This window comes from Phyllostomus hastatus, unplaced genomic scaffold, assembly GCF_019186645.2.
Source record: "Phyllostomus hastatus isolate PE091 unplaced genomic scaffold, TTU_PhHast_1.1 phas_contig_209, whole genome shotgun sequence".
Lineage (NCBI taxonomy): Eukaryota > Metazoa > Chordata > Mammalia > Chiroptera > Phyllostomidae > Phyllostomus > Phyllostomus hastatus.
The window spans coordinates 4,186,585-4,201,554 of NW_025333735.1; the positions used below are offsets into that span (position 1 = coordinate 4,186,585).

A 14,970-nucleotide genomic window follows, 5' to 3' on the forward strand; every position below is an offset into this window, starting at 1 on the left:
CACTGCTATATCACTCTACTGTCTAAAAGTACCTTCTTTTCACCCTCATAACCCTCCACCACTACTGTATTTTTACAGTCAATAGGACCAAGTCAGGGAGAAATCAAGTGATTTACTTCTTAATTATTCTTCTGTTAGTTAAGCAACAAAAGCCAGGTCAAACCTATGTTCAGAACCTGACTTGACTAAGTTGAAAGCTCTGTCCATTGCTTTCCAATGTCATACTCAATTTCTCCCTGATGTCCACATCTGGGCTAGGAGTTCCCTTTCATCTAATGAACTGGCTAGATTTTAAAAACATAATTTCAGACTTATGCTGAAAAGTTGCAAAAGTAGTACAAAAATCCCATATATCCATCACTCGGAGTCCTTCAAATGTTTACATTTATTTTTTCTTTCTTTACTGCCCCTCCTCTTCTACATAAAGCAAGAGGCAAAAGAAAGAAGGCAGAGGAAGTACCAGATTGAATTCATGGTCTTTTTAGAGTCATAAGCAACAATGACATATATAAATGTATAAACTAGTCCTTATACCTACAAGCCACCCTGTTACATATTCCTCATGCAGAGCTTCACTTAGAGCAGTGGGTCTCAATTGGGACATTTGGCAATGTTTGGAGACACTTTTTAAAAATCCTCACCCAAGGATGTTTTTACTGATTCTAGAGAAAAGGAAAGGGGAGAGGGAGGGAGGGAAGGAGGGTGGGAGGTGGGGGGAGAGAGAGAGAGAGAGAAACATCAATTGATTGCCTCCCATATTCACCCTGACCAGGGATCAAACCTGCAACCTATGTATATGTCCTGAATCCAACCTACAACCTTTTGGTGTATGGGATAATGCTCCAATCAACTGAGCCACCTGGCCACTGCTGGAAACAATTTTGATTGTCATGATCAGAGGGGGTGTAGTAGTAGTGTCTAGTGGTAGAGACCAGGACACTGCTAAACATCCTACAATGCACAGGACAACCCCCTAAACTGCAACAAAGAATTATCTGGCCAAAAGTGTCAACAGTGCATAAGCAGGAAAATCTTGACCTAGTGCAGTGGTTCTCAGGATATCAGCATCAATATCACCAGAGAACATGTGAGAAATGCAAATTCCCAGGTCCCATCAGAGACCAAGTGAATTAGAAACTCTGGAGGTGTGGCCAGCAATCTGTATTTTAACATGGCCTTCAAGTGACACAAACTCAACTTTGAAAAATAACTGGCCTAGTATACTTAGAACAGACATTAAAATATTCTTTGTTTGTAAGAAGTACTCATATTCTATTTCTGAAAGAAAAGTCCTATCTTTGTTAAATTGTGGTCACATTATTAGAAGTTTGCATCCATCTACAAATCTTTAAGACAAATGAAAGATGGGCTTCCACAGCCTCATGGCAGCAGGAGCCATGCTTGTTGCAGTAGAGGCAACAGAAAGCCACTCTGATAACCTAGGCACTGCGGCACAGAAGGAAGGAGCTGGGCTTCACAGCAGCCTTACATCTGAAACCCCACCTGACCATTTAGTAGCTGTGAAATCCTCTGGAGCTTCGGTTTTCTCAGCTATGAAATGGGAATAATAACACACCTCAAAATAGAATTAACAAGGTTTACACAAAGTGCTAGACACACAGAAGGAACTCCATAAATAGCAGCCTTGTAAAACGAAAGCTCTAATCAGAAGCATGGAGCCAGTGAATAGGGCTATTATCTTAGACTTCTTGGGAAATGACCCTTTGTATCAGCACGTTTCCCAGTAAAGTAACTGTATTTTCCATACCTAGAAAGCAAAATGGAAAGCAAAATGTAAGCCCCAATTTTGGTAGATCTCAGAAATAACCTTAAAACTCTGTTTTAAGTCTTTGGTGATTCTGCATTATAATCTTAACTCTGCCCTGTCCAATAGGTTAACCACTAATCACTTGTGGCTATATAAATTAACAGGAACTTCTATTTCTGGCTAACATGGAGTAACATGGGCCAGATTTATTCTTCTGCCTAAAACAACTAAAAATAGACAAAATATATGAAAGAATGGAACTCAAGTCGTTGGACGTAGGCAATAAAAAAAAGATCCCTCAGAGATGGGAAACAAGAAAGGGAAACGCTACCCAGCTACCACCTGGAGAAAGATTTTAGGCCGTGCACAGGGCAGAGTCCTAGAGGAAAAAAAAAGCTACACAGAGAGAACTGTGGTGATCTGAAGATCTCAAGTACTTAACACAGTACTGATTATCACACACAAGCAAAGTAATTGAGGCTGGAGAAAAACTATTCAAAGGAAGTAGAACAATCCTTGGAGATAGTGCAGGAATGGGAATAGTGCCTGTTTTCCTCTGCAGAGAGGAAAACCTCATAATCCAGGAGCATTGGTTAGAGTGGAAAGACAAGGCTTACCTCAATAAAAGGAGGGAAATACCCTTAGCCTAAACTATTCTTAAAAGCAAGACTTAACAAAATAAAATTACTTGTTCCCAAGTAATGTAAGCACATCCCAGGACAAAGATCAAAAATATTTATAGGAATACAAAAACATCCTGCACTTAATGAGGTAAAATTCACAATACTAATATTCAAAAAAAATTACCAGGCACTCCACTATGGAAAAAGTATGGAGATTCCTTAAAAAATTAAAAACTACTAGCACGTGTCCCAGCAATTCTACTTCTAGGTATTTAGCTAAAGAAAATAATGAAGCGCTAATTCGATAATATACAGGGTCCAGCACAAATAGTGCCCCTTTTTATTACATAAAAATCTTTTAATACAAAATCATAAGCATATAATTCTGGAACATAACAATATCACACTCTAGCACACCATACGCCATTTTAGGGGAAATGTTCAAATTGTTGTCCACCTCATGTAAGACATTCACATACCCTGCCAACCACACTCAATGGCGTTACTTCTGCTGGAACCTGTATATGAATCCATATGTTTGTTGTAGAATTATTTACAATAACCAAAATTTAGAAGCTACCTAGGTATCTACAGACAGCTGAATGGATAAAGATATGGTATATATTTATATGTGATGGAATATTACTCAGCAATAAAAAGTAATGGAACCTTGCTATTTGAAACAACATAGATGGACCTAAAGGATATGATGCTAAGAGAAATAAGTCAGAGAAAAATAAATACCATACAATTTCATTTACATGTGGAATCTAAAAGAATAAAACAAACAAAACAAAACCAGGGTAATAGAAACATTACAAACTGATGGTTGCCAGCAGGGAGAAGTGCAAAGGGATGGGTGAAAAAGGTGAAGGGGAATAAGAAGTATAAACTTCCAGTTATAAGATAAATAAGCCATGGAGATGTAGCACACAGCACTGGGAATACAGTCAATAATATTATAATAAGTTAGTATGGTGACAGATGATTACTAGACTTAGTGTGGTGATCACATTCTAAGGTAAACAAATGCTGAATCACTATGTTGTGCACCTGAAACTAATGTACTATTGATGTCAAGTGTAATTTAATGTAGTCTGAATAACAAAAATTACCAGGTGTGCAAAGCAGAAAGATAAAACACATAATGAAAAGAATAATCAGTCAACTGAAACTGATTGAGAAATGACAGAATTAGTAGACAAGTACATTGAAAATTTTATTATGACTGTATTTCATCTGTTCAGAAGCTAGAGAGAAGACCAAATATGTTAAGTAGAGACATGGAAAATATAAAAAAATAATCCAAGTTTCACTCTAGAGAGGGAAACTACATTGTCTGAAGTGAAAAATATATTGAGTTAACAAGAGATTATACATTTCAGAAAAAAAATTAATGAACTTGAAGGCAAGCAAAAGAAACTATTCAAAGTGAAGTACAGAGGTACAAGACAAAAAAATTAACAGGCATTAGTAAATTGTAGGACAATACTGAGTGGTCAAGTATACCTATAATGGAAGTCCCCAAAGGAGAAGTGAGGGGAAACCAAAAAAAATGGAAAAATAATGGTTGAAAATTTTTCAAATTTCATGAAAACTAAGCCACAGATCCAAAAACAAAAAAGAAAACCAAAATCTATTTCAAACACCAGAAAGATGAAGAACACTACACCAAATCTCATAATCAAGCTGCTTAAAAATCAATGATAGAGGAAAAGTAAAAGCAGACAGGAAAAAAATAGACATTATGTACAGAAGAAGAAAGATAAGAAAAAGATTAAATGTTTTCTCTTTAGATCAGGAACAAAACTAGGATGTCTAATCTCACCACTTCTATTCAGCTTTTCATTGGAGGTCTTATTCTGTGTAATAAGGTAGGAAAAAGAAATAAAAGGCATCCAGATTGGTAAGGAAGCAGTAAAACTGTCTTTACTCATAGAACATAATTGTCTATGTTAAATACTAAAAATCTACTACAAGTTTTAAGTGAGTTTAGCAAGGTTGTAGGATACCAGGTAGATGTAAAAGAATCCACTGTGTTTCTAGAGAGTAGCAACAAGCAATTAAAAATTAAAATTTAAAAAGCAACACCGTTTATCACAGAATAAAAATATGAAATATGTAGAGGCGCACAAAACCTGCACACTGAAAACAACAAAACAGTGTTGAGAGGAATTAAAGAAAACCTAAGGAAATGGAGAAAAATGCTGTGTTAATGAATTGGAAAATACCATGTTGTTAAAAATGTTAGTTCTCCCTCAACTGATCTATACTTCAATGCAATGACAATCAAATCACCAGTAGGCATTTTTTTGTGGAAACTGACAACCTGATTCTAAAGTTCATATGAAAATGCAAAGGGCCTAGGAGAGGCAAAACAAGTTTGAGAAAGAACAAAGTTGGATGGATAGCACAAACTGATGTTAAGATCTATTATAAAGCTATAGGTATCAAAATAGTGTTGTATTGACATGAATATATACAAAATTATCAATGGAATACAATAGTGACTCCAGGAATAGATTCACACAGATATAATCAATCAATTTTTCAACAAACAACTCAACAAATGCTAGAAAAACTGGATATCCACAGGCAAAAGAACAACCACCACCATCAACATAAATGCTGTTATCTTCATCTCACACTATACACAAAAATTAACTAAAAAAGTCATAGGCCTGAATCTAAGAAATCATAAGAGAAAATTGTGACATTGGGTTAGGCAAATATTTCTTAGATATGACACTAAAAACACTATCAATATAATTTAAAAATTGATAAACTGGACTTCATCAAAATGAAAATCTACACTTTAAAAGACACTAAAGAGAAAATGAAAACACAAATCACATAATACAAGAAACTATTTTCAAATCATGTTCATGAGTATATAGAACTGGAATGCTCACACACTGCTGGTGGAAATGTAAAATAGGACAACCAGTTTGGAAAATAGTTTGGCAGTTTCTTAAAACGTTAAACATACACCTACCATACAGCCCAGTCATCCCATTCCTAAATATTTATCCAAGAGAAATAAAAGCATATGTCCACACACAGACCTATACACAAATGGTCAAAGCAGCTTTATTTCTAATACCTAAAAAATGTAAACAACCCAAATGTCTACCAACAAGTGGATGGACAAACAGTGAACAAATTATTATATATCCATACAATGAAATATTACTCAGCAATAAAGAGTAATGAACTATTAGTACTTACTACGACATGAATGAATCCCACATTAATCATTCTGGATGAATGAAACTAGACCCCCTACCCATTGGAAAAAAAAAGTACTTTCTGAATAATTCCATTTGTGTAAAATTGTAGAAGAAGCAAACTAATCTATAGTAACATATAAGTGGTTGCCTGAGAATACATAGGCAGGGAAGGGTGAAGGGGTGGGTGGTGGAGAATAGGAAGGATTATGAGGAAACTTTGGGGATGATGGGTATATTCATTATCTTAATTGTAATGGTTTCATGGGTGTATACAGATGTCAAAACCTATCAAACTTCATACTTTAAACACATGTAGTTTATTATATGCAATTATATTTCAATAAAGCTGTTAACTCTTAAATTGATTAAAATCGAATAAAATTAAAAGTTCAGTTCATCAGTTACCCTAGTCACATTTCAAGTTTTTAACAGCTACACATGGCTAGAGGCTACCGTTCTGGACAGCACAGAACAGGACTTTGCCATCAATGCTCAAGTTCCATTGCACAGCACCGCCGCAACGCATGCACAAAAGAGCTGTTTCTTTCATTTCTCCTACATCCACCTACCCTGAATTTCAAGAATGGGAATAAGGATGGCATCATGGCACTCACATAAATTATCTGAGAATGCTAAAAAGCAGACTTTATTAAGTTTAACGTAACTGTAATGGACAATATACCTTCTATTTATAAACAAAGATAGCACAGTGTTTCCTCACTCAGACATCACAGCTTCCATGAACTGCATGTAATGAGCTCCCTCCAAAGCTCAAGTTGAAGACAATTTTAAAATAAATGACATGGAAATAAATGAAGCAGACAATATCCCTTTGGAACTTTATCCTTGTAATCAACGTGGTTATTAGCTTCAATGTAACTCCTAGATGAGAATATACAATTTTTTCAGATACTCACAGATATCTTAGTGAGTTAACTTTTTGTTCTGCTTCAGAATATGCTACATAATGTGACTGAATTTTCCTATTTAAAAAACAACAAGCATATAACTCACAATAAATACAATTAGAAATTTCAAATGTGAGAACAGACATTCAAATAGAATGCTATGGTATATACTGAAATCTTCCACATTCAAAGAAAAGTTCATAAAATTAGCACAGGGAAGTTGTTAAAACTTAGTATCCTCACTGAAGCTTTTTTTCCTTCCTTCATTGTAGCTCTCAGTTTTGAGAGAGGTGATTTTATTTAAAAAGACTTGAACTCTCTTTTCTGCCCCCCTTGTAGCCTATGGACTTGGAAGGCAGATTATGTCTGCTCCATGTTTGTTTGTTTGTTTGTTTGTTTTCATACAGAGAATGCAGGGCTGAAATCCTGAACCATCCCTGTTCCAAAGCTTGATCCACTAACCCTTTTTGCATAGTTTGATGTCTGAGTCATCAGTCTTAGAAACAGAATATGGAAAAAGGCAACTGAGGTTAAGGGTGAGAAAGGAGGCTGGCGGCCAGTGCAGACCAACCAGGACAAGACGAGCCCAAACAGTGCCTTGTAGTAGATAAGCAAGAAGTATAAAAATAGAAACCAAGTCCCTCTGTTTGCAGAAGCAGAACTCACAAGCCAGTTTCACTTACTTTTTTACACCGACAGAGCCATTTTCCTTGTTTTCCATGTCAACAGATAGCATGGGAAGGCTGCAGGGTTCCTTTACTTCAGCAACTAATTAATAAGGGAGAAAAGCTTGTGTTTAATTCTTAGAAAGTGAGAGACGAATATATATTCTGATCGGAAACATAATGGTTCCTTTTACAGCTTCACACCAGTTCACGTATGTTTGTTTAAATCTCCAGTTCCCTCAGCGATTGGAGAGATGTGATTAAACCTAAAGAACTGGAGGAGACGGATAGGGGTGCTTTCCTCTGTACTGGCACTCCCTGCCTTGACAATAAGCATTTGCAAATGAAATTGAATCCTTGTTCAAAACAAGTTCTGTGTGAACTGGCACAGCTTCCTCTGGGTGCAAGCTCTCACTTAAGACATTGCAACTCACAAATTGAGGCAAAGTGGAGAAAAACAATCCCCCTTTTCCTGCCCCTTTCCACCATGGGCTGTGATTTCTTTTTTCTTATGGCATTTGGTTGGGGGTTTTTTGTTCACTCCCTCTCTTTCTATATTTTTTTCGCAACAATGCCAAAGAGCACTTCAAGCTTTTGTTAGCAAGTATCCCCCTACCTCACACACTCTCAGTGAAAGCCTCACAAACCCGTGAGATGGCCACGCTTTGATAACGCTGGAAGCTCACAAAAATGTCAGATAGCCTTTAGCACGAAAAGGTGGTGCTAGGATGTGTGTAAGAGAGGGTAGGCAGCTAATTAGATTTATATAAAAATCACCAGAACATTCAAGGAGATATAATAGCATCCATCACTTTGTCTTTTTGTTTAGTAGGATGAGCACTGTGAAAAAATAAAAACCCTCCGCAACTAATATGCAATTAGCAAGATGAAAAAGCTATGAACAAAACTGCTTTAAAAAAAAACTAGTTCTGAAACCTGCTTACTCTTCTACAGCTGAAGCCATAAATTAAATACATTTCCTCTCAAATCACTTTATACTTCGGCACCCCTTCTCTAGGGATTACTCTGACATGACAAGTGCACCATTTAGTATATTCACAAGATTTTATCACTGTTAGAGAAGTAGATGATTAACAAATAATACTGTAAGTGTGGGATAATCTTCACTCCTCACACACACACACACACACACACACACACAAACTTCAGTCGCCAAAGCACTTAGAGCATTCAGAGAGAAACCCAACATTGCATATACATATAGGCATTAACATACATTCACACACCGTCACAGAGGAGACAGGAGATAGTGCTGCTGCTCCATGCCAAAAGAATGATTTCACTTCAGTTGGAAACTGTTCACATATTCACCATTTTCTAAGCATCTCAGAAAACAAAACAAAACAAAACACTCACAATGATACTCTCTAACACCACACTACATTGTCTTATTATTATTATTTTCTTTTTTTTTTTGTGGAAGAGTAAAAAGAAAACCTACCTAGAAGCAACTAAAACATGTCATTTTTTATAGGCTTATCAAGAACAGCCAAAGAAACCCCAATGTTTTCTTTCACAAAGTAGGCTGGCAAAGGAATTCAATAAGGAGGTACAATTTGACACAGTGAAATAAAACCAGGCTGGCTCTGAGCCAACATGACGTTAGGAATCACACACAAGCTGCACCAACTGCCTTCTGGTTCATGGCTGACTTTTTAAAGCTACAGTGTGCCCGTTCACTTTTGCAAACTACCTTCAGCCCAATTAGTGGAAGTGAATGAATCCCGAGTGCAAGAACTGCACAATTCTCCCTACACTTCCCCTGCACCTAGAAAAACAAGCTGTATCTATAGCTTATTTTCGCCCCCCCTTCATTGTTGCTGCATGATAAGTGTTTGCTATTGTTCTGAACATGAATGTCATGTTTCAAACTCTTTTTCTCCCCAGTGGGAGAAAAAATAGAAGAGAAAAGAAGAGAAAGAACCTAGTGTTTATGCACTATATCCAGTGAACACGCAGAAGCTGCATTCCCGCGTTTCTCTTTTTTCCTAATAGAGACTTGTATACAAAGTTCCCAGGGCTGGCTTTTAAGTGATCTCTTTGTGAGGATAAGTAATGCAATGCCCAACAGAAAATCCTTTTACTTCATCACGCAGGAAATAACATATTTCAAAGGATGCAAAATAGATGACCAGATCTCTAGAGAACACCCACATTCTTTTATTTTGGTATTCATCCTACCAGATGAAGTTAGCAAAAATTAAAAATGAAGCAAACCTTACTCTCCAAAACAATTAGTTCTGGGAGGTTTAATTTTAACTGTTTATTCCAGTTTCACTGAAAAAGCATAATTGCCTACACTCAATTCACACTTATTATCTATGAGCACCTGGTATTCTATTAGTTACATATGAAAAAGATGTTATGCCAACCCTCAAATTCATTGTATCTTCACCATCTTAAATCTAAATTTTCAGGAAATTGGGAGGTAGAGTGGAGATTGGGCATGGTCTTTCGGTGAAGTTACCCCTGATCAGTCTCACAGCTCTTCCTTGGCTGGAAACAAGGCGAGAGACAAACATTCCCATTCCACAAACATGCTGCAAACACATGAAACACATAGTTGCCAACAGTTGGACACTTGTAGGCCAAGACGTGAGCAAAACCACTCAAGATAGGACAGAGAATACAGGTTTCCAAGGAGGATCCTAGAAAAAGTCATCTGCTGCTGGAATGCTGTTTAGATTTCAGGCAGAATTGAGGAGAAATCTGTGGATCACCCTTTTCCTTAGAATTTTTTAAGGTCACTAGATCAGGACTATGATCTAAATTTACAAACTGAATTTATTTTTTACTCTTACTTATTCCAGGAATGATGTTAGAAATTTTGAACTTCTTGAAAAAATCATTGCTGAGAAAGATTTCTCTCTGGCCATCTTTGCCATTGCCCCCTTGAAAAAGCAAGCAATAACGTATGGGACACTTCTAAGTGCTCATATATTTTTGAGCACAATTTACTGAGCAAGGGTCAAATAGGTGGGTTTTTTACCATTGATGATCAAAATGATGAACTCCTCTGGAGATAGAGAGCTCTTTCACCAGCAGATTTTATAATGGTTTTGGAATTGATCTGAAATGAACTGTTCTTCAGCTAAACTCAAATGGAACAGGGGAGGGCTGTGAGTCCTGGGGGCGAGGAAGGTGGCTTGACAGTACCATCCTGCCACCCCTCAGAGCAAAATCAGATTCAGCTCTACTCTTGAAAGGAGGGGCAATGAAAATGTGGTCACACCCAAGTCTTCCTTAAACACAATCACGGGAAGAAGGATTCTGTGAAGATTCTCCAAGAATTCCTTCCTACATATAGAAAAGAACATCCCTTCCTCTCTTGCTTGCTGTGATCAAAGTTTGCCTGAGATGAGAGTAAGGGTTTATGAAGGTGCAGGAAATAATCCCACTTCACAAATAATGAGCCACAAAGGCATTCTAAATTCTGACACTAGGAGGTTTCATGCATGAGCTAGTTTCTAACTTTAGAATAAAATGACATTTGTGGGTATAAGTATATATACTAGTGCTCACCCACTTCCTCTCCACTCCCTTCAATGAACTAATATTAACCTTCTTTTCTGCTAATAAAAATGATAAGTATGTAGTGTGTATGGTGTTCATGGTATATAGCATAAATGGTGTAATGCACAAGGTAGGGACCAAACAAAAAACATGGAATTATCCTCTGGAGCGCAGTCCCCTTGTAGTACAGGCTTTCCCAGCTAGGTTCATGTTCTAGGAACCCATCTATATCAGTGTACCAGCTGGTGTTGTTGTGAGAGGCTGCGTGTGGCTTCAGTAATTCTTTTATGAAGACTCTTTCAAGATGTTGCCCAGTTCATGATGGGTGATTTATGAGCTATGTTCAGTAGTTTTTGACCAAAAACAGCATGACTCCCATGCCCCACCCTACCTATTCACAGGGTCAGAGTGCCTTTTTTTGTTTCCCCAGAAGAAAAAAAGTCCTCAAAGCTAAACACTTTGTTGATGTGGAAGAGGTGAAATAAAAAATGGCAAAAGCACTAAGAGGCATCAAAATTGAAGAACTCAAAAGCTATTTTGGGCAGTGGGAAAAAGTCTCCATAGGTGTACTGCATCAAATGGAGAGTACTTTGAAGGTGACTGAAGTTTAAACATGTAAGAATAAATTCACAATTTTTTCATAAATTCTGGTTCTTGGGTCCCCTCTCGGATGTGCGTGCAATGTGTGTGATGAGTGCAATTTTATGCTATGTGCACTGTGTGTGACTGTTGCACCTGTTTGTGGTGTGTGTAATGTATATATGTGTTTGCAGAATGTGTAGTGTCCATGGTGTGTGTATGTTAGTATAGGGTGTGAGAGATGCAAACAAACAAGACCCTCTGATCTGGGCTATTACAGACAGTGCTAAAATACCATTCGTTGGTCCTCGTGTTGGGATTCTGGAGCAGAACTTCTGAGCACACTTGGGAATGGGTTCAGACGGGGCGGGGGGGATGGATCAGAAAGGGACTGAAACGGGGCGCCTCCCTTACGCTTCTTTTATTGATCAGGAGCTATCCCCCAGAGTGAGCAGCCTTGCCCAGAAAGCCAGTGCCATTCCACAGGTGCCATCGCCCCTGCTTCCCGCCGTATCGGCCCCCAAGAGTGTCCAGCCCACACTACAGTGCAGACCTGGGTCCATTTGGCTGCTGAACAAATTTCGATAAGTCTCCCCAGGGCTTGGCAGAGTTCAACGGTCCCCAAACGCGATTCAAGGGAAAGTGAGGAGTGGCCTGGAGAAGGGGCGCTGGGTGCAGGACAGGAGAAAGCCTCCTGGACCTGCGGCGCCGTCCGAAAGCCAAATGAGTCGCTTGTGGCACAGGCGACAGAGGGAAAAGTTTCTGGCCAAGACTTTCAAGAAGAAACGGTTTGTTTTGAGTTTGGGGATCCCCCGGGGCAGCCTGTCTTTGGAAAGGGAGTGTGGTCCCAGCCGAGCCACGCCACCACCCGGCTCCATCCCTCGAACTCTACTCGGCAGCCTCCGCTGGCCGGGCACGCTTCTGCCCCCAGTTCCACTCCTGGGTGACACGCTCGTGGGTGCAACAAGCTGAAGAGGCACCAGACACACAGCAGAGACGAGGGAGGGTTTTTATTGGGATTTTCTTCGTTTACTTTCACCCCGGAGAAGGGACAGGGTGGGAGCGTTCCCACAGCACTCGCAGCACTAGTGTATCACTCACCTCTCCGCATGGCCGGTGCCGGGAGGGTCTACCCAGCGCAGAGCTCGTCGGACGCCGGGCACCCAGCCCCAGTACAGCCGGCGGGGCGCGCGCGGCACGCCGGGACTTGTAGTCCTCTTTGGGCTGGCGGGGCGGGGTGGGGGGTCAATAGCCGGGCGGCAGGAACCTGGAAGGCCAGGGAGTGAAGTGATGGGAATGGCCTGAAGAAGGGGCCTTGTGAACGGAAGGGAGGACAGTATTAAAAACTTAAATCCCCTACGGACTGGGGGGAGGGGAACACACCTAGAAAGACTTTTACACTGGGGAGTTTCAGACGAAAACCACGATCTTTTTCAGTGGGTTTTGGCAGTAATGAGAAAGCGATTTCCCAGGCCAAGTTTATGTTATTTAGGGCCTTACTTATTCTTTCACCCCCAGCACACACGTGGCATTCCTGCCAGAAACACCGATTCTGTTGCTCACAGAGAACTGAGTTGAAGCCCTGGGTATGCAAAAGGAGGGCAAATCATTGTACCTTACATTTATAGAACACTCTACAGTGTCTGATTTATTATATGAGAACCATAAAGCAACAAGGAGGCAGAGAAAAACTCAAGATGCCGGGCTTTTTTTTTTTTTTTTTAATGTTAGCACCTGCCAAGGTTGGAGCCACTCACACTGTCCATTTCCTTCCAGAACCCTATCTTGGGGGGAGGGAGGGAGGAGCTGCAGACAGATGTGGTGGGGAAGTGAAAGAAGAGGAGCCTGTTCTGGAGGACTTCCTTGAAATAGCTGAGGAATAGGTCCTTGTGAAATAAGGATGTAAGTAAAACCAAAAGAAGAACCTGTGGACTGGAGGAATAGAGTGGGAAGGAAAAGGCAGGTGGGATAGGGACAGAGAGTGAATAGAACATTGTAATTAGTCTAGAGGCCATAGGAGAAGTTGTGTGTGTGTTTTTAAAGCCAAAAGAAACAAGTTTTAGAAGCCAGATGGACCCGGAATCCTGGTGTTGTCACTTCAGAGCTACCTCTGTGATCTTAGGTAAGTTATTTAAACTCTCAAACCTCACCTTTAAGATTTAAATAATAGTTCCCACTTTATGATGTGGCTGTGTGAATTAAAGGATATGGAAAGCACTTTGTATAGTGTAATTATTATTAACAATTATTAATTAAATAATACAATTAATTATTTAAAATTTAAAATATATTAATATTATTATTAATATTTAAAATTTAAATATTGTTCATTTAAAATTTAAAATATATTAATATTATTATAGTGTGTAAATAGTATTTATACTTATTGTATACCAGGCACTATATTAAGTATAAATAGTATCGTTTATTTATACTATTATTATCTGCAGAAACTCCTTTTGTGGAAGCATCAAAAGATATATTGAAGTAAAAGTACCAGTTAGGAAGCTATGGCAATTTTCTAAGTTCTGGGTAATGATAGCTTGAAGTACAGAGGTAGAAAGGAAGCAGTTAAGAGACACTTCAGAGGGAAAAATGGACAGAGTACTGCAATCAACTGGGTGTGGGGAAAGAGGACTAGAGAATCAAAGTTGGTTGTCATTTTTAGATTAAGTAGGTGATGTTGTCATTCACATAAATAGGTACAACTGACAGAATAACATGGCTTGGAGGAAAATGACTAGTTTGGTGTTGGACATGTATAACTCGCTGCTTTGTGTATATGAATGGCAAAGTGGCATTTGGAAGTATGGATTTGGATATCATGTGTAGCGTGGAACTTTGAGAGTCAATTACTTAGGAGAGGTAGTTGAAGATTACTCGGAGAGGAAAACGGAAAGGCAGCAGAGATGGGCAGGGGGAGGTAAGGAGTTACACAATGACACCAGGCAGGAATTGGGGGCGGGGCAGCAGAGAGGGAAAGCTGCAATAATGCAGTGACAGGCAACCCCGGGGGCAAGGTGGAGTAAGGAGGAGTTCCTGGATGGGTCACACACTACAGGGAGGTAGCCAATGACAACAGAATAGAGACTACTGGATTTACAAATCAAGAGTCTGTTGACATGGAAGTGCCTCGAGGAGTTATTTTGAAACTTACCAGAGTGATTTTGCTTGTCCCAGTGATTGTAGAGGGGAAACGACTAGAATGCAGTTGGTCAGCCAAAGACACTAAACATCTTGCAATGCTCAGGACCGTTTTGCGTGGGAAAGAGTTGTCCTGCATCCTGCGTGACTTGACTCTCCCACTGCTCCTTGGTGTAGATGAAAAACCTGTTCATATTTACCTGAGCCTAGAATCTATTTTACATATAAACAAAGTGTTTTCCACACAGTTGAAGACATACTAAATTTTCCTGGAATGTGGTAGTATATTCTTGGAATTTTAATGACTAATACTGTCCATTTTGTGGCTATTTAATGGCAATTCTAAAGATGGAGGCAAGCATCTGACTGTTTTATTGTGTCTCTTAGTCTTGACTTGCCTGAGCATTTCCATGTTGAATCACGCATTTACTTTGTCCTCTGTTACAGTTAAGGCTATAGCTTTGAATTTTTAAAAATTATGTGTGTAGGTACCTTCATAATGTTAAACAGAATATTGCC

At 39.1% G+C, this 14,970-nt stretch overlaps 1 protein-coding gene across 2 annotated transcripts in view; it reads right to left on the reverse strand.

Moving 5' to 3' along the window:
* SAMD13 (sterile alpha motif domain containing 13) overlaps positions 1-12,478 on the reverse strand; it is a 52,257-nt gene extending 39,779 nt beyond the window's left edge. The window contains exons 1-2 of one of the 2 annotated variants that reach the window (XM_045835502.1): positions 12,409-12,478; positions 7,213-7,297 (exon numbers count right to left, since the gene is read on the reverse strand). In XM_045835502.1, the coding sequence (XP_045691458.1) occupies positions 7,213-7,297; positions 12,409-12,418 (95 nt within the window). In that variant the 5' untranslated portion in view covers positions 12,419-12,478. Of the gene's footprint in view, positions 1-7,212; positions 7,298-8,656; positions 8,745-12,408 lie in introns of those variants that run through there. The other variant, XM_045835503.1, reaches the window with a different exon arrangement.
* Positions 12,479-14,970: the final 2,492 nt, after the last annotated feature.